The sequence below is a fragment of the Meles meles genome, chromosome 10, assembly GCF_922984935.1.
Source record: "Meles meles chromosome 10, mMelMel3.1 paternal haplotype, whole genome shotgun sequence".
Taxonomy (NCBI): domain Eukaryota; kingdom Metazoa; phylum Chordata; class Mammalia; order Carnivora; family Mustelidae; genus Meles; species Meles meles.
This window is the reverse complement of record NC_060075.1, coordinates 33696713-33723553: the sequence shown is the minus strand read 5'-3', so window position 1 is coordinate 33723553 and position 26841 is coordinate 33696713. Positions and strand designations below refer to the sequence as shown.

At 36.6% G+C, this 26841-nt stretch overlaps 1 protein-coding gene across 3 annotated transcripts in view; it reads left to right on the top strand.

Annotated features, from left to right (window-relative positions):
* Window positions 1-26841, top strand: part of MET (MET proto-oncogene, receptor tyrosine kinase) — a 118023-nt gene that overhangs the window by 72739 nt on the left and 18443 nt on the right. For 2 of the 3 annotated variants that reach the window (XM_046020761.1, XM_046020759.1), the window contains 11 exons: window positions 3647-3807; window positions 5577-5679; window positions 5785-5921; window positions 7063-7224; window positions 7999-8098; window positions 12194-12412; window positions 18992-19138; window positions 20945-21101; window positions 21303-21443; window positions 23930-24160; window positions 26492-26572. In XM_046020761.1, coding sequence (XP_045876717.1) covers window positions 3647-3807; window positions 5577-5679; window positions 5785-5921; window positions 7063-7224; window positions 7999-8098; window positions 12194-12412; window positions 18992-19138; window positions 20945-21101; window positions 21303-21443; window positions 23930-24160; window positions 26492-26572 — 1639 coding nt within the window. The remainder of the gene's footprint in view (window positions 1-3646; window positions 3808-5576; window positions 5680-5784; window positions 5922-7062; window positions 7225-7998; window positions 8099-12193; window positions 12413-18991; window positions 19139-20944; window positions 21102-21302; window positions 21444-23929; window positions 24161-26491; window positions 26573-26841) is intronic. The other variant, XM_046020760.1, reaches the window with a different exon arrangement.

Genomic DNA, 26841 nt, shown 5'->3' with positions numbered 1-26841 from the left:
TTTAACTTGATCGGCCAGGGAATAACCTAGAAGATAGTAAGAAAACAAACTTAAATCTATACTGTGGTAGTATGCACACTTTTTTTGTTTAGTATATTTTTAAAACCATGTGCAATTTTATACTTTTTTAAACACAGCCTTGGCAATTTGAGACACTAGAAATCTGAACTCAGAAATTCCGTAAAGAGATATGGGGAGAGTATATGTGTGTATGTGGGTGGGGGGGTGGGGTGTTATACATTCCATCGAATCACAACAATTTTATTTCAAAAATAGATAAACTTGTGTTTTAAATACAGGGCAGGTTTAGAGCCTGTACAAATGGAACATTTATTTTGACCAGTATACTTCCTTCTATTATTTGTGAAAGCCATATTAAAATGGTTTTTTAAAGACAACCAAATATTTTAGGATTTTCTGGAACCAGAGAATCTCTCACAGTATTAAATCTCCCGCTGTTCTCACCTTTCCTAACTTTCTGTAGTTGGTGATTTTAAAAGGTTGCATTGCATTGTGCACGAGTCAGTGAGGCTTGGGCTGTACAGTTAGGACGAAAGTAGTGCAGCTGAGTCCATAAATCCCTTTCGGTTCATAGTTGTTAGGAAGATTTCATGCTGCACTAGACCGTAACATTTAGCATTCTAACTGCAAAAAAATAAGACAGATTATTCATCTATTTCTTATCTGTCTTAAACACTATAGGCACAAAACCCAACTAGTGTATAGTTTCAATTTCCAGTAAATGTGAGTTAACCTACTTTGCAAGGTACATGATGTTCAGTGGCTGAAATTCTTTGCAATTCCACATAAGAGAGTTTTCAGGATTGCAAGCCCATTATTTTGTTTCAAACATGTTATCTGATCTCATACTTAAAGAGCAATGAGAAATGCTTCAGAAAAGGAAGAGCCCTTTCCAATGCATTCTGAATTTATTAAGATAAAATTGTCATATCTTGTAGCATTGAATTCAGTCCCAGTGAGACAATAAAATGATTTATTAATTGATTGGAAGACTCAGATAAGAAGCAACAGTGATATCTTATGGGGCGGAGTGGGGGTAGGGGTGTCATTCAGCCTACCACCAATATATTTATAACTTTTTTCACTACTTAAGAGACAAATTCTAATTTTCCAGGAAGGGTTTATTGTTGTTTTAGCATTCTCATGTATTATCTGGGTTTTGAAAACGTGATCGTTTAAATCATTTTCACCTGTGAAAGGGTGCTAGTTGCTTCCGTAGCTGTTTCTCCCCTATCCAGACAGGTGGGAGACCTGGCCTCTGTGGCTTTATACCGGACACTCATTTCCTTCCCACAAAGTTTCCCTCCCCTCAGGATAACTCAGAGTTTGCCAGCTCATTGTTGGTTTATCCGAGGGTGTGTTGTCCAAAACCGCTTCCTTCCTTTTCCCCTGGAAGAGTGAACATTACCCCATAAGCTAAGGAGGAAATGTTCCAAAGCCCCGCTCTAAAATCTCAGCCCAGGGAGGAAAGCTAAGTTGAGCTGCACTTTTGAATCCTGACCAACCGACTAGCAAAGGTTTTATAATCTCCATTTCTGCTGCCTGCACACCAACGGAACAACTCTCAGTGTCTTCTCAAAGCATCACCCAATCCATTTGCCTTTTGTAGAAAGTGATGATGTCTGTAGAGTGACAGACTTCAATTTTTACATAGAAAGGGGGGATCTAAGCGGCAGAATCAGGCTAACATCAGCCTTAGGCAACTGTTTTCTATGGGGGAATCTCCTTCTGAAAGGAGGGAAAGGCCCTGTGTGGCTGCCTCAGGCTGAAGAGGGGGGGGGGGGGGGGGGCGGGGTTAGATGCCTCCTCTCTCCTATTGGATTTCTAACAGAGTAATAAACAGGCATTTTTTTCTCGACCAATTCTCCTTTGCCTAGACATGGACAAGGTAAGTTTTCATGGACAGCACAAGTGTGTAATGGATTTTATGCATAAAAAGCTATCATAAAAGCATTAAACTAAGACTTTAAAGGGATTTAGTAGCAAAGATAAGTTAAAACTTTGATTTGCAATTGTTTACTTGGGATGAGTGGAAATGTTTGCAAATCTGAATTTTGCTAAAAGCCCTTTTAAATTGTAAAAGAATCACTTTCGGACTTTTACTAACTGGCCTTTAGCAAACACCTTTACTGGTTTTTGAGTTGCCTCTATGGTGATGCTATGTTTTCCCACCATTGTACTTTACAGCACAATCTACAATATGGCCCCCACCCCAAAGAGCATTTCCTTTCTCAATTGTGACAAAGCTGCTGAAGAGAAGCTTATTTTTAACTTGGAAATTTGTTTTGTTTGAATAGTTTTAGCCTAAGGAGAGTTGTCTTATAGACTTCATAAGAACCTACTGCTATCTTATGTCACAGTTGCCAAAATTTTATTAATGAGCTCACATTTTACTTTCAACACACCTAAGAAAGCCTGCAATAGAAAAATGAACCTATTTATTTAACATTGAACATGGGGGAGAAAAAAAATCAGCCCTAGAAATGAGATGTAAATAATGCCAAGAGAGATAATTAGAAACATTGCTACAATACAGATCACATTTGGGGCTCTTTCTAGTTTTTTTAATATCTATTTCTAATAGAAATTATATATTGTATACATTTATTTTAAATTATGTAATTTTTTTAAAAGCTGGGTGTGTCAGCTAACCAGCTGGTATATATCAAATGGTGACCACATTTAAAGAAAGAAAGGAAAATCCCAGATCGGTAATAAATATGAATTAACAAGTACAAAGAAATAGATTCATTTATTCATTTGTTAGTGCTTGGCATGTAGTAGATGATTTATAATGAATGAGGGAATGGTAGATATATATTGAATACCATCTATGTGTCCAGTATTATGATAGCTGCTGAAGCAACTGTGAAACCACTGGATACCAAGAGGTATTTTTACTTCTCTCGTTGGGGACTACCATAGCACAAGATTGCAGCAAACACCCAGCTCATGCACAGAAAGAGACATATATTGGTGCTTGACTTCTAGGGCCCTTTAAAATTTTTGATCAGAGTTTGAACTGGAGGCCCATGAAAGAGTTATAATGAGAGTTACAAGAATCTACAAGTCTGGGCTCAAACTGTCTACTCCACCCTAGAAGATTACCAGCTGAATTCACTTCAGAGTTGCCCAAGAAGGCCCTTCATTTCTACTCCGGTTGAATCTGCTCTCTGTCCCATCTCTCAATCTCCTGAAAACAACTTATTTCATCAGCACATCTTAGAGAGTTTTAATATTTTTTCCAGCATCTGTGAAATTTGTGACCCTTTTTCCTGCATTGAAAATTCCACTTTTTAAGACAGTGGCAGAGGGATGCCTGGGTGGCTCGGTTGGTTAAGCATCTGCCTTCGGCTCAGTTCATGATCCCAGAGTCCTGGGATCGAGTCCCACATCTGGCTCCTTGCTCAGCGGAGAGCCTGCTTCTCCTTCTGCCGGTTCTGCCTGCAGCTCTCTGTACTTCTGCTCTCTCTCTGACAAATAAATAAATAAAATCTTTAAAAAAAAAAAAAAAGACAGTGGCAGAATAGAAAAATTTCAGTAAGAATACATATTGTGTTTGTTTTGCACACAAACAAAAAATAATGTCTTGAGTTTTTTTTAAAGTTCTCGGTTTTCCTTGTAGGTTTTCCCAACTAGTGCACCCTTGGAAGGAGGGACGATGCTGACCATATGTGGCTGGGACTTCGGATTCAGGAGGAATAATAAATTTGATTTAAAGAAAACCAAAGTTCTCCTTGGAAATGAGAGCTGCACCTTGACCTTAAGTGAGAGTACAACAAACATGTAAGGATTTAAAAATGTTTTTCTGGGCTGTGGTTGGAAAAAACAGGTTGTATTTTAGAATGAATGCTGGTAAAGACTGTCCCAAAAGTCCACATCTTGAATCAGAAAGAGTCTTGGCCCTCTAACTTTGCTTGCGGAACTGTTTTTGTTCTTAATCCTGTTTACTTACCAGGATTAAAAAAGGAGAAAGGTGACGTTACCTAGGTAAAGAGAGAAGAGTGCAGCATCGGGGAATTTTTCAACCATTTTTGTAACATTTCTTTAGAAATTGTTTGGGTAGATTTGAAAGAACAGCACTGGGTGAAGTTGCTCCATCTTGAAAGTCTTCAAATATAGAATCTCCAATGGCTTTTTCTATAAAAATCAGTAAAAGAGCTCAATAAAGACCCTCTCTTCTAAATTTACTTTCTAAACCTCGGAAATGTAGTAAAGTAGCTCAGTCACATTTTTGAGACTTCTTTCTTTCTTTTTTTGATGCACCTAAATTTATATTCAGCTGATATTTATTGGTATTGTAATGTAAGAAGAGTATCTCATTTAGCCATTCATCCCAGAAGATAGCAATACCATACGGATCTTACAAAGGTATTGTCTGAAGTTCAGAAAGGTGGAATGCAGGGACGCCTGGGTGGCTCAGCCAGTTGAGCATCTGACTGTCTTTGGCTCAGGTCATGATCCCAGAGTCCTGGGAATGAGCCCCACATCGGGGACCTTGCTCAGGAGGTTGCCTGCTTCTCCCTCTGCTTGCCACTCCCTCTGCTTGTGCTCTCTCACTCTGACAAATAAATCAATAAATCTTTAAAAAGAAAAAAAAAGAGGTGGAGTGTAGTTTAGCAGAGGCAATCCAGAGAGTAAGAATTTAACAGGCCTTCAGACTCAGCTCTCCTGATTCAAGAGGTGTGCTTATTCCACCATTTTCTCCATTCGCCTTCTATCAAATGTAAAGCCCATACTGAATGGAGGATCTGGAAATTTTTAGTTATCAGATAGTAGTAATAACAGCCAAACATTTCAAGCTTTATGGTTGAAACTCTTCTATCAAGTGTTTATTTTATGCCTTGTAGAATTCCTTCCAGGATCACACAGAGGTCTAAATGTACTCATTTACTGAGACCAAAACATCAATTAATGTTGTACTTGTTTAGGCTAATGGGAAAACAAATTCTTTCTAGAAATATTCCTTGTGAGTCCTTATTCCTTGTTTTATATGTTAGGATCTGTAAAAGTAAAACATAATTCATTCTCTTCTTTTAAAAGTTGCTTAATAAAACAAATCACATTTATACACTCTCAGGACTGTAAGATTATTAATTCAAAAATAATTCTGTGGGAAGTCTGTCACAACTTCACTATTTTTAAGATGACACATGTAACCACAGAAATGTACCTGTTGACATACTTTAATGAAGAGATTTGGTTTATTTATAATTAGCCCATTGTTTCATATGGTGTTGAAATATTTCTTTATCTTAAGTATGCCAAACATTATGCCTATAATTTTAGAGGTTTCAACTTAGATTATTATGAGTTTTTCTATTGGCAAGGTCCGTATTGATGAGGTTTAACAGTTCCTGTGTTGTCTATGTGAAGTGTAATAGTACAGAAATGGAAATATATGATGTTTAGCCCTAATGCTTACCACAAAACTCTCTGCTTGCTATTCAGATTAGCCAGTTCACAATTTAATGTTAATGTTCCTTCACATAAAACAGCCAAACCAGAAAATGCCTTTGGATTTGCAACATATTAAACTTTGGGGTTTTTTTCAGGCTGAAATGCACAGTTGGTCCTGCAGTGAATGAGCATTTCAATATATCCATAATTATTGCAAATGGTCGAGGGACAGCACAATACAGTAAATTTTCCTATGTGGTAAGTCGAAGCACTAATTCTTGAGAACATAGGATATTTGTTACTTAATCTATTTAGAGTCATAAAATTAACAAGTTACTTTGCTTTGTTTTTATTTCTTTTCAGGATCCTATAATAACAAGTATTTCTCCAAGTTACGGTCCTAAGACTGGTGGCACCTTGCTAACTTTAAATGGAAAGTACCTGAACAGTGGGAATTCTAGACACATTTCAATTGGTGGAAAAACATGTACTTTAAAAAGGTGTTGTAAATTATTTTTTGTTGCATCAATCAAATAGGATTAGTATCTACACCTAACAAATCAAGAAAAGATTGTTCTTTTTGTGTGTGTGGAGGAAAACCAAGATGTATGTTATTTACTCCCCTACTGACAAAACTTCCTCCTTCCCATATCCATCTACATTTTTGCTGATCTTTCTACCCTTCCCTTATGTTGATTAATTCCACTCTTTTTTTTTAAGATTTTATTTATTTATTTGATAGACAGAGATTCCAAGTAGTCAAAGAGGCAGGCAGGGAGAGAGGAGGAAGCAGGCTCCCTGCCAAGCAGACAGCCCGATGCGGGGCTCGATCCCAGGACTCTGAGACCACGACCAGAGTCGAAGGCAGAGGCTTTAACCCACTGAGCCACCCAGATGCCCCTAATTCCACTTTTTAAGTTCGTCTTCCCATCTAACTTCTCTAGTTTTATGTATTAGTATCCTGGCTACGCTATGAGCTGTGAGATTCTGATAATTGACAATAAATTAAACATTTTCATCAAGATTTACAATTTGACTAAATCACTTTGGGGACGTGAGAAACATGAGGGAGATTGGGTCTAGAGGGAAGTTAGGTTTCTGATTCTTAGAGGTGAAAGAACTCAGTTTAATCAAATATCAAAAAAATACTTTAAAAATTGCTTAAAATCCCAAATGTTTTGAAGTCATAGATGGCTTGTCTACAACAAGGCTCAGTTTGGGATCCAGTCAAATGTAAATAGGCTACATTAGAAAGAGCTTTTTGGGGGGCCCTTGGTTGGCTCAGTGGGTTCTGCCTTCGGCTCAGGTCATGATTCCGCTTAGGTCATGATTCCACTCAGGTCATGATTCCGCTCAGGTCATGATCTCAAGGTGCTGGGATCCAGCCCCGCATCGCATCAGGCTCTCTGCTCAAAGGGAGCCTGCTTCCCCCCTCTCTGTGCCTGTTGCTCTGCCTACTTGTGATCTCTCTCTCTCAAATAAATAAATAAAATCTTTAAAAAAAAAAAAAAGCTTTTTTCTAAACACATCTGGAAATTCTCATTTAGGAGCCATTGAGTGATACACTTTTGATTTATGCATATAATTCTAAAATATGTGCATCTAATAGCTAAGGTCAATTTTCTTCATTTTTTTGTTCAGTGTGTCAGATAGTATTCTCGAATGTTATACCCCAGCTCAAACCACTCCAACTGAGTTTCCTATTAAATTGAAAATTGACTTAGCCAACCGAGAGATGAACAGCTTCAGTTACCAGGAAGACCCCATTGTCTATGCAATTCATCCAACCAAATCTTTTATTAGGTAAGTAAAAGCTTCTGATGAGTATAAGAAAATAATGAACATAAGAATGATTTGTCTGTCAAATAGTCAAGAGGAATTGCAGTTTTACCTCTAGCTTTGATGCTGTTGCATTTCTTTTAAAGGCTACCTTTCTAATTCAGGAGTGAAAACTACATTCAGGTTCTGAGTACAATTTGACTTTATCATTGCTAGGTTCATGCCAAGAAACATTTTATCCTACTCTATTACATATTAAATGGATTTCAGTGGAACAGTTTAATGTGACACCTTAGTATTTATGCACTACATTATGTACATGTCAAGTCTGTACTAACTTTAATGCCCAAAAGAGGAGTTACCTTTTTTCCCTCCATTCTTCAGTGTATTTTTGCTCTGCCTACTTTAGACACAACTTTCCCCTATACCAGACTCCCTTTGAATAAGTATTTCTTTGGGCCCGGTTCAGTCTGCCTTGTTTCCATCAATTCTGCCTAACAATAGTTAAGTTCATTTCATTTGGATTTATTTTTAAAAGAGAAAAAAATATTTCTTTTGTATATTTTGTGAGTAAAAGAAAAATACATTTCTTCAACTTATAAAATAGAAATTTTAAAATATATTTTCAAGTTCAATAACTTTGTTTCCAAAAAAATAGTTACCACAGAACTTCCATTCAACTTCGGTTGTGACTGTAAATTGCAGTCACTACATGGAATGTAATTTAACTTCTTTCTTAAAATACTTGGTAGAGAAAGGACTTCTCAATATTAATATTTTTCTATTTTATTTTGCCAGTGGTGGGAGCACAATAACAGCTATTGGAAAAAACTTGCATTCAGTTAGTGTCCTGAGGATGGGAATAAATGTACAGGAAGCAAGAAGGAACTTTACAGTGGTAAGTCCTTTGAGAGATAGTTGTGCTTAAAACTCTGCATCTCTGCCTTTACCACTACTTTCTGGGTATATAGGACATTTGGGTTTTGCTTTTAATTTTTTTTTTTTAAAGATTTTATTTATTTATTTGACAGAGAGAGAGAGATCACAAGCAGGCAGAGAGAGAGGAGGAAGCAGGCTCCCCGCTGAGTGGAGAGCCTGATGCGGAACTCGATCCCAGGACCCTGAGATCATGACCTGAGCTGAAGGCAGAGGCTTTAACCCACTGAGCCACCCAGGCGCCCCTTTGCTTTTAATTTTGCTAGTTACCTTCCTTGCAACACAGATCCAATAGTATATTTTATAAAACAACTAAAATTATCTTGCATCAGGCAAATATTATAAAATGCACGCACACACACACACTCACACAATGCAGGACACAAATGATGATTACCAACTTGAGGCAGTGTTTTTAAATATAGTTGATACAGATAGAAACTACATCATTCCTTGTCTTAGTTCAGGATGCTATAACAGAAATACCATAGACTGGGTGGCTTAAACAACAAACATTTATTTCTCGAAGTTCTGAAAGTTGAGAAGTGTTAAGATCAAGGTACCAGCACATCCAGGTGCCTGGTGAGGGCATGGTTTCTGATTTGCAGAAGACCACCTTCGGATTACATCCTCACATGGCAGAAACAGAAAGAGAAACAAGCTCTCTTGGGTCTCTTTTATATATATATATATATATATATATATATATATATATATATATATATATATATTTATATATATATATATATATATTTTTTTTTTTTGGTAAATATTTGGTAAATATTTGAGAGAGAGAGGAGAGAAAGCAAGAAAGCACGCCTACACATACACAGCGGGGGGGCGGGGCAGAGGGGGAAAGCAATCCCTGCTAAGTGGGGAGCCCAAGAGAGGCTCAATCCCAGAACCCTGAGATCATGACCTGAGCCAAAGTCAGATGCTTAACTCACTGAGCCACCCAGGTGCCCCTTGAATCTCTTCTTATAAGGGGACTAACTCTATAAGCACTCAATTCTTATAACCTAATTACCTTCCTGAGGCCCCATCTCCAAATACCATCATGCTGAGGATTAGGGTTACAACATGTGACTTTGGGAGGAACACAAACATTCAGTCCATAGAATTCCTCTCTCCCTTTTTTTAATGTACCAAAGAATATTGCTCTTTTGCTCTAATCTTGCTGCAGCATCCTTGTTTTTCTAAGTGGCAGCACACGTGTGTTCTTACATCCTAGTGTTGTTACTGTTCTTCTTGTCCCTTTGTTAGCATGTTATCAAATAATGAGAAAGACCATTAGAAGAATGATGTCCTAGAGTGTATGTTGTTTGGCATTTCTCTACCTTCCCTTCTTTTATTTGCAAAATCAATTAAAATTAAACGAATGCCTCCTTAAAAGTGATTGACCTATCTTGTGGTCTAACAATTTATATAGATTACATTGAAATGGTAGTTTTAGTTTACACTTTAGGATGGTTGGAGTTATTTACAAGGATTTCATATTTTTGTTGATGTTTTTCTCTAATATAAAATACCATAATCTAGTTGGACTTGTGCACTCAACTAAAAATGAAAGTTCTAAGTGCCCCCTCTCAAGCAGGGTCTCAACTGGGCAGGTGATAGATTGAATTACAGCACTTTCTTTTAGATTCTCCATCCAATATTTCTTGAAGACTAAGGCCACAGTGTTCTTTAATTACAAAAACCAATTTGGGGCTAAAAATGTCAAGCCAAATCACCAAACAATAAGGTCATCTCCAATGAGATTTTTCTTGACCTTCTCTATCAGCCACATTGCATCACTTCTAAAGAGTATTATTAGATTTTTATCATATTCCTGCGAGATTGTACTCCAGGGAGTTACCGGATGAAGTAGAGAGCTTTAAAACCAATCCCCACACATGGCCACAAATAAAGTTAGAACACCACTGCTATTAGTTTAAAGCGTATCACTTCTCCACAGCTAAACAGAACAATTTTTCATTAACCAAATAAGGATACCCTTTTTGGTGTTGGCATGTAACTCTTTAGAAATCTGAGAAATTATTAGTTTATCTAATCATGCTGAGCCTAGATTATTAAAATAATAGCTAAATTCTTTCTCCCTCATAACCATTATGATGACATGTAGACACCTTTTGGCTTTATTCATTCATTTGTAATCAAACATTTCTTTAAAAACCTCCTAGATGTTAAACATAAGAGTTCCATAATCCAAGGAAGATTCAAACAATGATAGAAGATAAAAATCTTACCTCTACATATCTGGAAATATAAACTTCTCTTGTTTTCACCACAAATGTATTATCACAATAGAAGAATGTATTAGAATTAGGTGAGAATGAACAATTCAATTTGACTAGTGTGTTTGGAAAATACCTTATAAAGAACTGTGTGTTTCTTGGTGCTTATAGAATTTGAAGCTGACCTTGACCATGAACCCATTTATTATTTAACAAATAAAAACTTGGCCAGATCTGATTTAGATATACTGATCCAGCCATGATAACTTTTAAGTCCAACAAACTCTAATCTTTTAAAATAAAAAATACTAAAAAAATAAATAAAATAAAATAAAAATACACCATCTTAACAAAATTAATATTAATTAATTCACAATATGGCACAGAAGCCAGCAGTTTATTGTATAGTTTTCAAATTTTTTATTGTTAATAGAGAATTATTGTGTTGACAGTAAAACTGTTCATTTCCATGTTTCAAGATGAAAATATATAGCTTTTGGCATTATAATATGAATTTGACATAAAACTAATATTTTGTTTCCATTATGTCTATATGTATCTGTTTTCTCTATCTGCTTACAACATGCATTTTAAAATGAAGAATAATTATTTTAAATTATTTTTAGAAGAAAATATCAAATACCCAATTTTGCTTGTGCTTTTTATGTATATCCTGAGTCCTTTTTCTATTGTGGGCATAACTAATTGTTTTATCTCCAACTCTACTTGTAAAAGAAAAGGAAATCTAAGGATGTTGTTGCTTGTTTGTCTTTTCCTTGGGGAAAAAAATGCAACCATTTAACCTCAAATGTGCCACTTTGTGTTGCTGGTTTAGTCTAAGCACAATTGAGAGGAAGCCACATTTTCCAAACTTCCATAAATCAGAATTCCAAAGGGGAAGATTTGAAGTGAGAGATAAAAGCACATAAAATAATAATAGCAGAGCCTTTGTAAAATAGCATAAGAAAAGATCTGCCGATATAGAATATAGAGTGAGTAAGAAGTCATAGAGCACAGGGTTAAGGCAGTGAATTTAAGCCAATGGCCTAGGATTTATGTTCCCTACTCTGCCATGCAGAGTTGTGTGACCTGACATTAGCTCAAAAAGCTGTTTCTTCATCTGTAAAATGTGAGGAATCATAGTATCTATCTCTTAGGACTGTTGTGAGGATGAAATGGGACCAGCCTATAAAGTATTTTGCACAGAACCTGGCACTCAGAAATTGATAGCTTGAAACACATTAATAAGATGACCTGACTACATAGCTAATTATAATGTCATCAGTATGGTGCACAGTAGTTGGTAAAGCACTTAACATGTAGTATCACACATTGTGAGTAACATTTTAATCTTAATTCTTAATTGAGGACACTGAGTCTCCTTCTAAGGGCTTTGGATTCTCACAACTTATTTTCGAGGTATGGTGTAAATCAGGACTTCTAACCACACAAAGTCCAGCTCTCACTCTGCCATTTCTGTTTCATAAACAAAGAGACAGTCCCTCCAGGTGACTGACTGTCCTGTCATCTTAAGGAAAATAAAATTGATGGAGGAGGGAGAGCCATCTTCAATTAGATCAGAATAGCTTATTCCAGGCCAGTGTGAAGCCCTGTGTTCCTTTAAAGATTGTGGTGTTAAGATAATTTTGCATCTGTCATGTTACCAGAAATGTGTTCTTCAACATTGGGAAATTAAATGCTGATTTTTTTCAAAAATTACATATTTTTAATTGATTGTCTAAAACAGTGAAATGTGGAAGTTGCTCTTGATGTTGTCAAGCTATCTTCTGTCTACAATGGATAATTGTGTCTTACTATAGGCATGTCAACATCGCTCTAATTCAGAGATAATCTGCTGTACAACTCCTTCACTGCAACAGCTGAGTCTGCAGCTCCCTCTGAAAACCAAAGCCTTTTTCATGTTAGATGGGATCCATTCCAAATACTTTGATCTCATTTATGTACATAATCCTGTGTTTAAGCCTTTTGAAAAGCCAGTGATGATCTCAATAGGCAATGAAAATGTACTGGAAATTAAGGTAAGAAATGCATAAAAAATGCCCTCTTAAATCATCAATTTGAACTTAATTGACTTCATAGCTGTATGAATAGAATTGTACTGGCTCATGATCTTATACTACATCAGCGAATATCTAAACTCTGTAAAACAAATCTTTTTGGCATAAGACTAAAAGTTAAGTATAATTATGGACTACTTTTTAATGAAGCATTTAAAAATTCTTTCTTGTGTATGTTTAAAAGTAGCAAATGTGGGACACAATCTATTAAATAGGCTGCCTATAATGCATTATTCTGCTGCTGTTATACATTTCCCTGGACACCTAAATGTGCTCATTATAAGATAAAAGGTAAGAACCTTGAAAGTAAATGCATGGGGCACCTGGGTGGCTCAGTGGGTTTAAGTCTCTGACTTTGGCTCAGGTCCTGGTCTCGGGGTCCTGGGATCGAGCCCTGCATTGGGCTCTCTGCTCAGCAGGGGGCCTGCATCCCCCCCCCAACCCCCACCCCCACCTGCCTCTCTGCCTACTTGTGATCTCTCTCTCAAATAAATAAATAAAATCTTTTAAAAAAAGAAAGAAAGTAAATGCATCAGTTGTAGTTCTGTACTTCCTTATAATACTTGGAATCTTGTATCTGGGTATGGTCATCTCTAAACTGATTTCTAAATGGAGCTGGATTTCCTCTACCGTAGGAATATAGTAGCCTCTAAATGTAATTTAATTGGAGAATAACAAATTATCTTTTCTAACCCAGCCTGTTGCAAACAGAGAACACTCAGATGCAGAGAGGTTAAGGGGTTTGACAAGTGATGGGACAGTGGCAAAACAAAGATTAGAATACAGCTGTCTTATTATGTCACTTCAGTCATTTTTATTTTAAGTAGTAATAAAATGGCAAAGTTATCAAGACTTTATCAGTAGCCCCAGTCACTAGAAAGAACAAAATACTTACCCTTCACTATGTTGTTTTAGACATTCAGAACTTTACCCCCAAAGATAGCCTGAATGCAAATATGAACAAATACAAAGTAATAGGATAGTCCTTGTTTAGATATACGTTCCTGTAGATCATCTCCATCTAAGTAAAATGCATTTCTGCTAAAGTTTTTCTGCTTTTTCAACAAGATTTTATCTATAGCCAAATTCATGCACACGTTCATACTCATATAAGTTTACTCACCTCGAATTGTGTTTTGCACAATAATTAAGCAAGCCCAGCATGAAATTAAATGGACGCCTGCTTCAGTGAACAGCATGTTTACCACAGCAAAGTTCTTTCATCTGCTTCTTTAATTAGTTTTAGAAAAGGAGAAAGAGCTTTTATCACTTTTTTTTTTTCAGTAAAACTAATCTACTGTGACCTTTTGCTTTCAACAATTACTGTTTGCCATTTGAAAGATTCCATTTGGTTTTTCTTGATGAAAACAAAGGTTTATTTGCAAATGTTTTTACGCCCAGATAAACTCTATTTTTCTCTTCCTCTATCTCTGATGGAAGAATTAGAAATAAATGGTCCTTTATCTACCCTTCCAAGCACAGTCTTATATAGAAGTGAAAACTTCTTTTTCTGTAAATACCAATTATTCAATGTCCTACAAAATTGTTGGACCTAAAACAACATGATTTGACATCATCCTCTGCCTTTCAGTGCTCTTCCCAGCATGGCCCAAGGGGGTCTTTGGAAACAGACACAAAACACTTTCTTTTTTTCTCTATGACTCTTTTCTCAAACAAGTGTATAATATCTGTCATGTCACAGAATGACAGTTTGGGGAGAAAAGGGTGATTTTGGGGGATTATTTTGGTATCATCATTCAATCTCCCATAGTCCATTTTCTTTATACATGAGGAACTAAGGTGTAAGAAAAGATTGTGTGACAGCTATTTAACCCTTTATCAGTTTCTAAAGTTGATCACATTAAAACCTCTGCCTCACTTGGGACAGAAACAAAAGCAAAGCATGAGAAAAGTCCTCTTCTAGACATGCAGTGCACTGTTTCTATCAAACGAAAGAATGCCATTTTATTTCATGTTGTTCTTATCCAATTACTGTTCAAAACAGGAGTGTGAAGTAGGTTAATATTACATCAATGAAAGCTATGGAGAGAATTATGTGTTTAGAGAGAGAGTTGTTCCTTATTGCCAGGAAGAGTTCATGGTCCTCAAGCAGCCATGCCTACAGAAATTCTCTGGCTAAAAAGAGATTGTGATAGTCTCCAGCCCTAGTTGTGGGAATTGCCTCAGTCAGCAGTACACCATGACCAAGCGGGTCAGCCAAGTTTGGATCAATAAAAATGTAACAGAGACCAAAGATCAGTTATCCCTCAGAATGAACCAGAAATCCCATCGATGTGGGAGGTAGTTTATGGCCAAGATTTCAAGTTAGTCAGGACCAATTGTGGACAGTGGTCATCAAAAGTAGACACCTCCGGGGTGGGGTTATGGACATCGGGGAGGGTATGTGCTATGGTGAGTGCTATTAAGTGTGTAAACCTGGTGATTCACAGACCTGTACCCCTGGGGATAAAAATACATTATATGTTTATTAAAAAATTAAATAAACAAATAAATATATATATATCTCTTTTTTAAAAATTTGAAAAAACAAAAAAGTAGACACCTCCTTTGGAGTACACATCAGGACACAATGTTTATGTCGATAGCAGCTCACATTTTTTTGGAAGATTAGTCAACATAGTACTTTGATATATATTATTTCGTTTCAGACTCATATGGACCCATGTGATTTAGAGGTCCAGTAATGATTATCCCCATTTACAGATAAGTAAACATAGGCTTAGAAAGCTTGGGTGATTTGTCTTACAGAGCAAATATCAGGACTAGGACTCACACGTCTCTCGATTCCAAATTTCATCTTTACAGTAGATTTTCATATCAGCTTTCATTTAATGTATACCAAAATACCTTTCATAACAGAAAATTTTCTATCGTATGGTATATAGATATCTATACAATTCTTTAGGTGAGATAGCTCTGAATTCTTTAAGCAGAGTTGATTTTTAGATATTTGTAAAGAAACCCTATATTTTTCCCTAATTATTATGTGACATTTGTGTGTGAGCATATTTTATGGAAGGTAGAGAAGTACAGTATGTGATGCTGGAACAAAGACTACCTGACACTGACCTGGGTATTTATGTTATTTTGGAGCATACTGATGTATATGGTCATAGCGATGCTTCAGAGGTACAGTCTGGAGAAATCAGCTATATCAGGAAAACGGGGTGGGGGGGTGGGCAGGAAGTGCCCCAGCTGGCAATGAAGAAACCATTTTAATTTTCGTTCATGCAGCTTTTCCCAAATGACCAGGAAATTTTTGCAAATGCCTATTAACATCCCGTGGAACTCCATTTTGAAGGCTTCTGTGAAGGTTCTTTTGCCTAGTCTCTAAACAGAGGGACTCCTATCCTCTGGAGGAAGTGTAAATCTCCCCCTTCTGACCCTATCACCACCAACTCACTGACTTTCTGTTTGCCGACCTCCCTAGACTGTTGCTTCTCTGGGTCCTCTACCAACCTGCACCTCATTGCTTTAGCTAACTTCCCCAGACTCAATCTTGTGGCCACCTGGATATTTGAAATCTTATAAGATCCCTCCTGCTATTTTGCTGTTTTTCAAATTCTACCTACTGCCACCATCTACTGTGTTCTGTAACCAGCTCAGACATAGGTCCCCAGGCCTGAATCCTAGATAGAAACACTGTGTTACACCTGGCCAGAGTTGGAGATGAAAAGAATAAGGGATATCCTAACATAACACATTAGGAGCAATTAGTTTTCACTTTAGAAAAGTATTTATTTTAACATTACAGTGAAAAGAAAAACCTCTTGTTCACCTTTATATTCTCAGTAACTAGAATAGTGTCTAGCACAAAGTGGATGATAAGTAGATTTTGTATCAAATGAAATTTGATTTGCCTCATGACCTAGTCCCTTCTTGAACCTTAGTTCTCGATGCATAAAGCTGGAATGACAATAATACCTACCTCAGGGGGGCTGTCTTTACAAGATAAAATGAGATAATTATAATTCTAAATTGCTCTATTTGTGTTGGGGATTAAAGACCAGAAAGTTTTTTCTGCACTGCTTTATTTAAAAGAGTATATTGCCATTTTAATGACTGGGGAACTGAGCCAATTTATATGTTCTATTTTAATAATAGTTAATATTAAAAAATAAAAAGTAAATTTAAAAAGTTCTAAACATAAGCATTTTTCCCACAAGTCCATAAAGATATGTTTATTTTAAATGACAAAAAGTACCCTCTATCTGGGGCGCCTGGGTGGCTCAGTGGGTTAAAGCCTCTGCCTTTGGCTCAGGTCATGATCTCAGGGTCCTGGGATTGAGCCCTACATCGGGCTCTCTGCTCTGTGGGGAGCCTGCCTCCCCCCTCTCTCTCTGCCTGCCTCTCTGCCTACTTGTGATGTCTGTCAAATAAATAAATAAAATCTTTAAAAAAAAAAGTGCCCTCTATCTATTTTTACTTTTTTCTGATTCAGACCCCTCTGCATATAGTAGTAGACGGCCAGTATTCCTTTTGTGACATCTTGGGTGGTAAACTTTTAAAACAATTACACATACAAAGCTGATAGTAATTACTTGTATGTCACGATTTATATGTTCCCTACTAGGCACAATGAAAAGGGGTTCAGTGTTAGCTGAGTGGCCTGTTTTTGTTTTAGAGAAGCCTTCATGCACATCCAAGGAGACCTGTGCCTAAAAGGAGGAGTATTAGAAGACAAATGCAGTATGTTCGTCCCTTCCCCCAGCCCTCGTTATCATTTAAGCAAGCAAGACACATTTTAGTCATTCCCTCATAAATCAAGCCCTGCCGCTCTTTAATCTCTTTTCTATGTCATTCCCTGAATTCCCTCCAATATGTGAGTGCCTTACCCCTCCTCAGACCTAACCAACAAGTTGTCATTTGGAGCCCCAAAGTGACCTGTTAGATTTATGTGTTTTTATGTTGAATTGCCCTGTGTGGCTGACCTGGTTCAATGGCATACACATACTGCCTCTAGAAATATCTAAAAAATAGAAGGATAGGGTTTATCTCTATGCATTTTTTTCTTAGACTCCAGATTCATGTTAGAAAGGAGTATTTTCTTTTAACTTCTTTTCCCAGAATGACTTCTGCCCTATGTACATAAAAGCAGTTTGCCAAGTACTAAGGATCACATAAAACACAGTAGCTGTACTGTTGTTATTACTGGCTGCTCTTTGTCCATAAGAAAAATAGTAGTATGTTTTGATATACTCTCCTTTTAACTTTTAATAAACAACTGTGTTCATTAAGTCTTGATATGAGAAGTTGTGCCTACGTTTTCACTTCTTTCCCAAGGCCAATCATTGGTTTCTTAACAAAATGTTGGTATTTTTAAAATTCCTAATAGTTACTTCATTAACTAAATATGTCTAGTTGCATTTTTTTTAAAATCCTCATGTAACTAAGTGTTCAAAATAATGTAATCATGCTCTCAAATCCTAATGAGGGTTATATGGCATCTCACAGGAATTTCTGTAAAAATGAATTTATTTATATGTAAGATTCAGCTGTGCAGGCAGGATGAAAAGAAACTGCCCAACTCAAACACAAAAGGAATACATTAACATAGACCAATTAGTTCAGAATCTCTGGAGATGGGACCCAGATATCACTATTTTGTAAAGCTCTTTCAATGCGATTCTAAAAGTAAAACCAAGGTTCAGTGTCATTGCATGAGGCGGCGTTAGTGAAACAACTGAATCTCGAAGTATTTCCTTTTTGCCAACCACTGATACCCCGTAAAAACATTAATAAGGTGGTTATGTTCAGTTCGTTTTTTTTTTTTTTTCAATATTTTTTTTTAAAGATTTTTTATTTACTTATTTGACAGAGAGAGATCACAAGTAGGCAGAGAGGCAGGCAGAGAGAGAGGGAAGCAGGCTTGCTGCTGAGCAGAGAGCCCAATGCGGGACTCGATCCCAGGACCCTGAGATCATGACCTGAGCCGAAGGCAGCGGCTTTAACCACCGAGCCACCCAGGCGCCCCTTCAGTTCGTTTTTGATGTAGTGTTCAATGATTCATTCTTTACATAACTGAATATAATAATAAGAGACACCATATACTGAATTGTCAGTTGTAAAAATAAAATGTTTAAGATATTTCTTCTAGTTTAAAAAAAAGTAAGCTGATTACGCGTAAGAGGTCATTGGATGGAAGGGTGTGGGACAAAAATCTCTCCTTTGCTCTAAAATCTGATTTGATAGAAAAGCTGTAATGGCACGTGGCTGACTCAGTCTGTGGAGCATACAACTCTTGATCTCAGGGTTGTAAGTTTGAACCCCATGTTGAGTGTAGAGATTACTTGTAAATCTAAAAAAATAATAAAAAGCTATATGCTGTGAATCCTAATTAGTGCCCCAAAATGGCCATGCTCTCTTCCAACTACCCAAATTCCCACGAAAATGAGTATCATAAAATCATATGCCTTGGCAAACAATGTGGCCTATGTTTGCAGTATATTTATGTTCTTTCACAATTGTTAGCATTCCTGAAAAACTGTGAAGTGTTAACAACCTCTCTTTTCCTTTCAGGGAAATGATATTGACCCTGAAGCAGTTAGAGGTGAAGTGTTAAAAGTTGGAAATAAGAGCTGTGTGACTATATACTCAGATTCTGAAGCCGTTTTATGCAAGGTCCCCAATGACCTGCTGAAGTTGAACAACGAGCTAAATATAGAGGTGGGATTCCTGCATTTCTCTCATGATGTAAATAAAGATGCCAGTGTAATTATGTCACTTGCAGGCTTAAAATAAATCATTAAAGCTCATTTGTGTGTTGGCTTTGGCTCATCAGCTCAGCCTCAATTCTTAGTTGTTATTTTAGAATTAGTGAGTTTTTGTTGCACTGTCTCCTTCCCAAGCTTCAGAGAGTAGATCTCAAAAGTCCTTCCTAACCACACTCCCTCTCCATCATCCCCCGCTTTTGCCAAAATTTATTGTAACTCTCAGGAGGGATAAGGGCACATCCCAGAATACCCTCCCCCCACCTCTTAGGAGGCCAGAGCCAACACACTGCTGATCTCCACAGTGACCTCAAATGCATGAACAAAGTAAAATAGGACTTAAACTATTATATAGTAACTTCTTTCATGTTGCACCATACAACTCATACATTTAAACTGTACAGTTCAGTGGTTTTGAGTGTATTACCTTATTAATTTTTTAAATTATGGCAAAGTATATATATCATAAAATTTGCCATTTTAACTATTTTTTAGTGTACAATTCCATGACATTAATTACATTCACAGTATTGTTCAGCCATCAACATTAATTCTAAAATTTTTTCATCACCCCAAAGAGGAACCCTCGAACCATTAAGCCATACTGTCATATTCCTTCCTCTTCCCCAGCCCTGGGTAACCTCTAATCTATTTTCTGTCTTTATGAATTTGCCTATTCTAAGTATATCATATAAGTGAAATCATACAGTATTTGTCCTTGTGTGTCTGGCTTATTTTACTAAGCATGTTTTCATGGTTCATACATGTTCTAGTATGTGTCAGGACTTCATTATTTTTAAGGCTAAGTAATATTCCATCAGATAGATATACCACATTTTGTTTATCCAAGAATGAGTGAATTTTAAAGGGTTCCTGAGGTCTTCTAAAAAGTTATAAAATGGAGGGGAGAGAGTAATGAAATAAGAAAATACAAAAATATTATAAAATTTAAGGCTGAGGGGCACCTGGGTGGCTCAGCTGTTAACTGTCTGCCTTTAGTCGGGTCGTGATCCCAGGGTCCTGGGATCGAGCTCCACATCGGGCTCCCTGCTTGGCTGGAAGCCTGCTTCTCCCTCTCACACTCCCCTTATTTGTGTTCCCTCTCTCACTGTATCTCTCCCTGTCTAATAAATAAATAAAATCTTTAAAAAAAAAATTTAAGGCTGAAATACGGTATCAGAATTTTGAAGTTCAAAAGGACCACAAATCCTAAAAATCAAACCACTTTAAAGCTAGAAGGATCCTCAAATATTTCCTCTTTGTCTCAAAACTGGAATAAAAATATTTTGCAACTTTATTATTCCATGTGATTATTTACCTCTTATAAAAAGTCTTCTCTGTCTCCTACCCAGCCCTTCAAGATAGAGTGAATGTCCTGTGGTCTCTGTTTCTTACTGATTATTCATACTTCTAAGGTGCATTTCATATTGTGTTATCACTTATTTATGTATTTGTCTCCCTTTCTATAATTTAGTTCCTCAAGATCAAAAACTGGTTTTTGTTTATCTTTTTATCCCTAATACTTAGTTATGAGAATAAACAGCTAAGTGTCATATAAGTACTTTACGGATCAGTAGCCCTTAATTATTTGAACACTGAAACAGAATTGAAGAATATCTTACTGCTCTGAAGGCAATTATTCCACTTCTAGAACATTAATAACCAGCTGGTACTTCGGGTCCAAGGAGAGTGATCAACCTGTGTGGTACCTTTTGTATTTATCATGGCTAAATTCTGACTTTTCTGTATTTGTCATTTTTAGTGGAAGCAAGCAGTTTCTTCAACCATCCTTGGAAAAGTAATTGTTCAACCAGATCAGAATTTCACAGGATTGATTGTTGGTGTTATCTCAATATCATTAATAGTCTTATTATTACTTGGGCTTTTCCTGTGGCTGAAAAGGAGAAAGCAAATTAAAGGTGCATTTTTTGTTTTGTTACTATTTGCTTTAAAAAGTTACCTAGACTATACATTCATTACAATTTAAAATTGCCATCGATTCATGTGTGTTGTCTTAAATGCAGTCCACAAACCCATGAGTTCTGGTCACTGGGTCAAGGTCTACTGGGACCCATGATAGCCAAGTCTTTAACGAGCTCTTTCTCTCTCTCTGTTTTAAGATCTGGGCAGTGAATTAGTTCGCTATGATGCAAGAGTACACACTCCTCATTTGGATAGGCTTGTAAGTGCCCGAAGTGTAAGCCCAACTACAGAAATGGTTTCAAATGAATCTGTAGACTACCGAGCTACTTTTCCAGAAGGTATATTTCAGTTTATCGTTCTAAGAAATACCTATACATATACCTCAGTGGGTTGTGGCATTGTTTTTTTATTTTTCGTTTTGCCTTAATAAGTTTTTATAAAAATAAAAAAGAAGTATTTACATCTTCTTTGGCCTAAGAAGTATTTAATCTGACACAGAATTATTAGGCTCTTATTTTTAAATGGACTCATTTACATATTGCATTAGATCTTTAGAGTCTTTAAGTTTTCTTTTCACAAAAATTTTAATTTTAAAATCATTTTCACAAAGGTAAGGTCTTTATCATCCAAGTTCAATGCTAAGAAACTGTGAAGCACTCTTTAACAACCCAGGAATATTTAAGATACAAACCTTATATTTATTTAAATATAAGTGGGCACTGATACTTTTTTTTTAACCTGTTAATCCTCAAGCATTTAAATTCTACCTTTACTATCCCTTTAAAGGATTCTCAGTGAGCTGTCAGTACACAGCCTTTTACCCACCAACATTCCAGGACTTGAATATATTCTGAGTCTTATCCAATAAAAACCTTCAAGTATGTGCCATTTAAAAAGGAGTGTCTGCTTTGTAAGACACTAGGCCTAATACTGGTCAGGTTAACCAGAGAATTTCACATTGTTTTACTTTAAATCTCCTGGTAAAAGCAAAATGTCTGTATTGTATCTGCTTCATTATCTTTAGAAGTTCCAGGACGTGAGTCAAGTACAAGCCCTTCCCTGGTTGAATATTTACCATTAGACAAATAAAATGAGTCACAGATGGTTGGAGATACTGGAAAACTAGAAACTGCGCATCAAAACAAGTACAAAAGCAATGAGGCACTTCATATTTTAACTTTTTCAACCTTCACTGCCTCTTAATTTTTGAAGCTTATATTAGTTCTATAGAGATAGATATAAATAGTCTTTGCCCACATGACTCTGTTTGCCTTTGAAAATCCATGCCCTTAACAACATGAACAAATCAAACCCAGTTATAGCTTTGAAATTTACATCTATTAGTATTTTGTTTGACACTTAATAGCTCTAATCTGAGATCATTACAATTCACAAGTAATTTTTTTTAAAAGCTAATTTAATCCTTCAGCCTTGTTATTGAACAAACCTCTCTCAACATTGCTGAGAAGCTTGAGTTTCATCACCTTTCCTACATTGAACCTGAACCTTCAGTCATGAAAGCAGAGCCTGATTAAAGGAACCCAGACACCCAGCTAGGCTTCTTTCTTCCCTGGCCCATCCAACATTCCAGGTGCTCACCTGAGTTTCTGCATCCTTCCTGTAAGGATGTATCTGTCTTATCTCCAGTTAGTTATTATAATTATAAGTGGCCCCCAAAGCTTTTGTGGATGGAACCACTGTTGAGATTTGCTGCTTTAGCCAGATTGACAATAACCAAGCTGTCCACTTTGGAAAATACTAAAACTGCTTAAACAGGGTTAAGAATAGTCAGAGTACCATCAACTTTCTTTTTATGTCCCACTCTCAGGTTCTGATTTTGCTGGCCATTTGCCAACAAGCTATATTATCTTTTAGTGCCAACAGGGACCCTCCCAAACCCTCTCGCCTCTTCCCATGTTATATACTGATATATTTCAACACCCAGCCTGGTCCGTCTTCATATCAGTTGCAGAGATGATGCCGTCTCCTTGTTATGTTTGGATTCCCAGTGGAAAGAGCAATGCAGCTGGTGGCTTCTCTGCCCTCTTTCTCACTAAGAAATTTATCTTCACCCCATAATTTCTTATGAAAAAGCTTCATCTTACAATAGAGAACCTTGCCTGAGGCTCTTAGAGAGTTTTGATTATAAAGATCAATGTAGAAGAAAGGCTGATCCCTTTCCAAGTCCCTCAATTAAGCAGTAGGGATGGCACACTAACCCAATGCTAGGCTTCTCTGAATGGAGATCCCATTATATCTGCTATCATCAACACACAGGGGAGAATTTACCACTAATGCGAAAAGCCTTCAATTCTGAAAATTTAGCCATTTATATATTTCTAATTTCACTATACTGTACTTTTCCTTGGCCAGGAATCCATATAAATGTTGAGCAATACTAATTAATTCCACTAATAAACACTATTCTCTCAAAAGCAAAACTACTTTTGCTGCTTCCCAATCTTAAGAATATAGAATATTAAAAAATAAATCTCAAGCATGGCTTTTAGCTATATATTAAAAGATAAATGTCTAAGGAAATGAAAATAAACAAGGCTTCAAAGTTAATGCTTAGTTTATTTAAAAGAAAACTTATAAACATTTTGTTCCAATTCTTGTATATGTAAGCCAGTACCTTTCCCCAAACTATCATTTTTATTAACCCAATTCTTTTGTAAAGCCTTTTTCTAGCCTCATTCAATGATAAAACTACCATTCCTTAAATTATAATATCCAGACTTCATTATCAATTTAATTTGTTGCCCTGTTGTAGTCTCCACTGAGTTTTTGCTTTGTTTTCTAATAACTTTGCTTTATCTTGCAGACCAGTTTCCTAACTCATCCCAGAACGGATCATGCAGACAAGTACAGTATCCTCTGACGGACCTGTCCCCTATGCTTACTAGTGGGGACTCTGATATATCCAGTCCATTATTGCAAAATACTGTCCACATTGACCTCAGTGCTCTAAATCCAGAACTGGTCCAGGCAGTCCAGCACGTAGTGATTGGGCCGAGTAGCCTGATTGTGCATTTCAATGAAGTCATAGGAAGAGGTAAGTATTTCCACTCAAATCTTTGTTAAATACAGTTTCCAGTAAGCATTTTATCTTCTGCCTTTGCAGATTAGGAGCTTAGACAATGGTGAAAGCAGCTGACAAGGCAGTGATAACAAGTGCACTTGATTTCTGTTCTGCAGAAAGAGGGCCCTACAAATCATATCCATGGGGATTTGCCCCTGTGCAGGGAGGCAATTTGATAATCTCCTAAACATATGAAAAATAAATCACATTCTTTCCTCATCTTTTTCATAATGGCAACTATAGTTTCTTGGAAGGTGCAGTTTACGTCTCTGAAAATCATTAAGTTCCAATATTTTTACTCATATCTTCCTCTAGTCTTTCTTTACTCTGAGAACAGTGACTAAATCTATCAAGTCCTGGTTTATAGCAGTTTGTACACTGCTGGACAGCATCAAAAGATGGAATTTATAGCATTCCCCTGATCTGAAGCAACATATATCTTCTCTACAATGCACTCCAATTTCTTTATACAAAGAGGATGAATATTTGTAATAAGCCAGCCGGAGCAGCAGTAACAGCTTGCATGCACAGTGTTTGAGGAAATATTTATCAGGAAAAGAAAGCAACCAGGAGCCAGGAAATGAACTGTGTTCTTCTTTTTTTTTTTTTTTTTTTTTTTTCCTAAAAAGCTTTTGCCGTTGATACTGAATGGCCTCTGATCTCTTATTCTGTATGTGCTGCAAAAGGTAGCAGGCATCTGCCAGTGTGATGCAACAGAAGTTGATGGGACAGTCTGCCTTCTATGAACACACAGCTTTCCCATTTTCCTGTGATAGCATCCACAAGTTCTTCTACAACAGATTCCAGATTCTAATCCTTAGTATGTTCCCTTTCCCAAATAGTAGCTGCACTGTTAACCTGTTTTACATCAGAGTAATGTATAGTTCTATTACTAGCCTATAAATCCCAGAAATTGTGCCAGTTTTAGGTAATGTGACCTCACCAATTATGTTCTAATTCTATACATTGTAAAATTAGAATTTTTAATTTTCATCAGTAAATGGGCTAGTGTAAATTATTTCTCTTAGGAAGTAGTAACATTAGTGATTCTGTAAATATTCCCAGTAGAAAATGAGCCCTCAAGAGCATAGGTTTTATTTTATTCATTTTTACATTAAAAGGGTAAGCTAATGCCTGACACTCACATACTAGGAACTCAGGGAATCTTGGCTGGATGGATGAACTAATTAATGAGTGACTTACACAGCTACCAGACGTTTGGCACCACTGGGGAAAATTACTGCCACTAGATGAAAGGCTACCATTGGAAAGTGATGTGGCTAAAGCCAGAGAGAACTAGATGAAATGATTCAGACTGTTTGCTTCATTTGGGCAGTTGGCTTTCAGTTTCTGCCAACCTGGATTACATATTAACCGGTGACTAATGGGGGAAATCCTTATTCTATAATGCTAATCTTATTTCTAGTGGTGACATTTTTATTTCAGTTTAGTTTACTGGAATAGAGGGAGCTTCTTTTATTGCATTTCTTCATGGGATAAAACTTTATTTTCACATTTAAAAGATATTTGATCCTTAAAAATAATGAATTTCTTTTTTTTTAAAGACTTATTTATTTAATTTAGAGAAAGAGCATGCAAGTGTGCACAGTGGGGAGGGTCAGAGGGAGAGAGAATTGTAAACAAATTCTGCGGTCAGCAAGAGCCCAATGCACGGCTCAGTCTCATGACCCTGAGATTATGACCTGAGCTGAAACCAGGAGTCGGGATCCATAACCAGCTTAGCCACCCAGCCAACCCAAAAATAATAAATTTATTTTATAAAGCAGATGTTACTCTTGTGTTCAGTGCCCACTGTGGTTGAATATTTTGCTATATTAGCCTTTAGTAACAGTTATATCACCTAAATTTTTTTACCATGTACTAAATAAGCAAATGTTTATATCTTAGGGTGAAATACCTTACATCTACATATTTTATAAACAGACACGGTGGTACTATTAATCAAAAGTATAAGAAACAATGCATTTTTTTGCCATGTAGGAAAAAGAAGGAAATAAAAACCATAAAGGGCTTTTCAAGTGATAATTGCCTAATTAAAAGTAATGTAACACTGGGCACCTGGGTGGCTCAGTGGGTTAAGCCTCTGCCTTCCACTCAGGTCATGATCTCAGGGTCCTGGGATTGAGTCCTGCATCAGGCTCTCTACTCAGCAGGGAGCCTACTTCCCTCTCTCTCTCTGCCTGCCTCTGCCTACTTGTGAGGTCTCTCTGTCAAATAAATAAATAAAATCTTTTTTTAAAAAATAAAAGCAATGTAACACTAACCAAATTCCCTTTCATGTAGGACATTTTGGGTGTGTATACCATGGGACTTTGTTGGACAATGATGACAAGAAAATTCACTGCGCTGTGAAATCCTTGAATCGTAAGTGATATTTTATGTAACAATGGAGTACACTTTCATGGTTTACTATTAAGTAGTTCATAATAAAATGTTGATCTGTACTTTCCCTTATGGAAAAATCAGCTACAGCTGGAATTAGGGGTCTAATCCTAAAAATTTGATTGGTCTAAATTCTTATTGAAATATTTCTTCAGAAATTATTTCTCAGAGCCCTCATAAATAAGAGTTTGGTGAAATGACATTCTTGGATGAACTGAATGTCATTTAACTGTTTGGCTTATAATATTTGT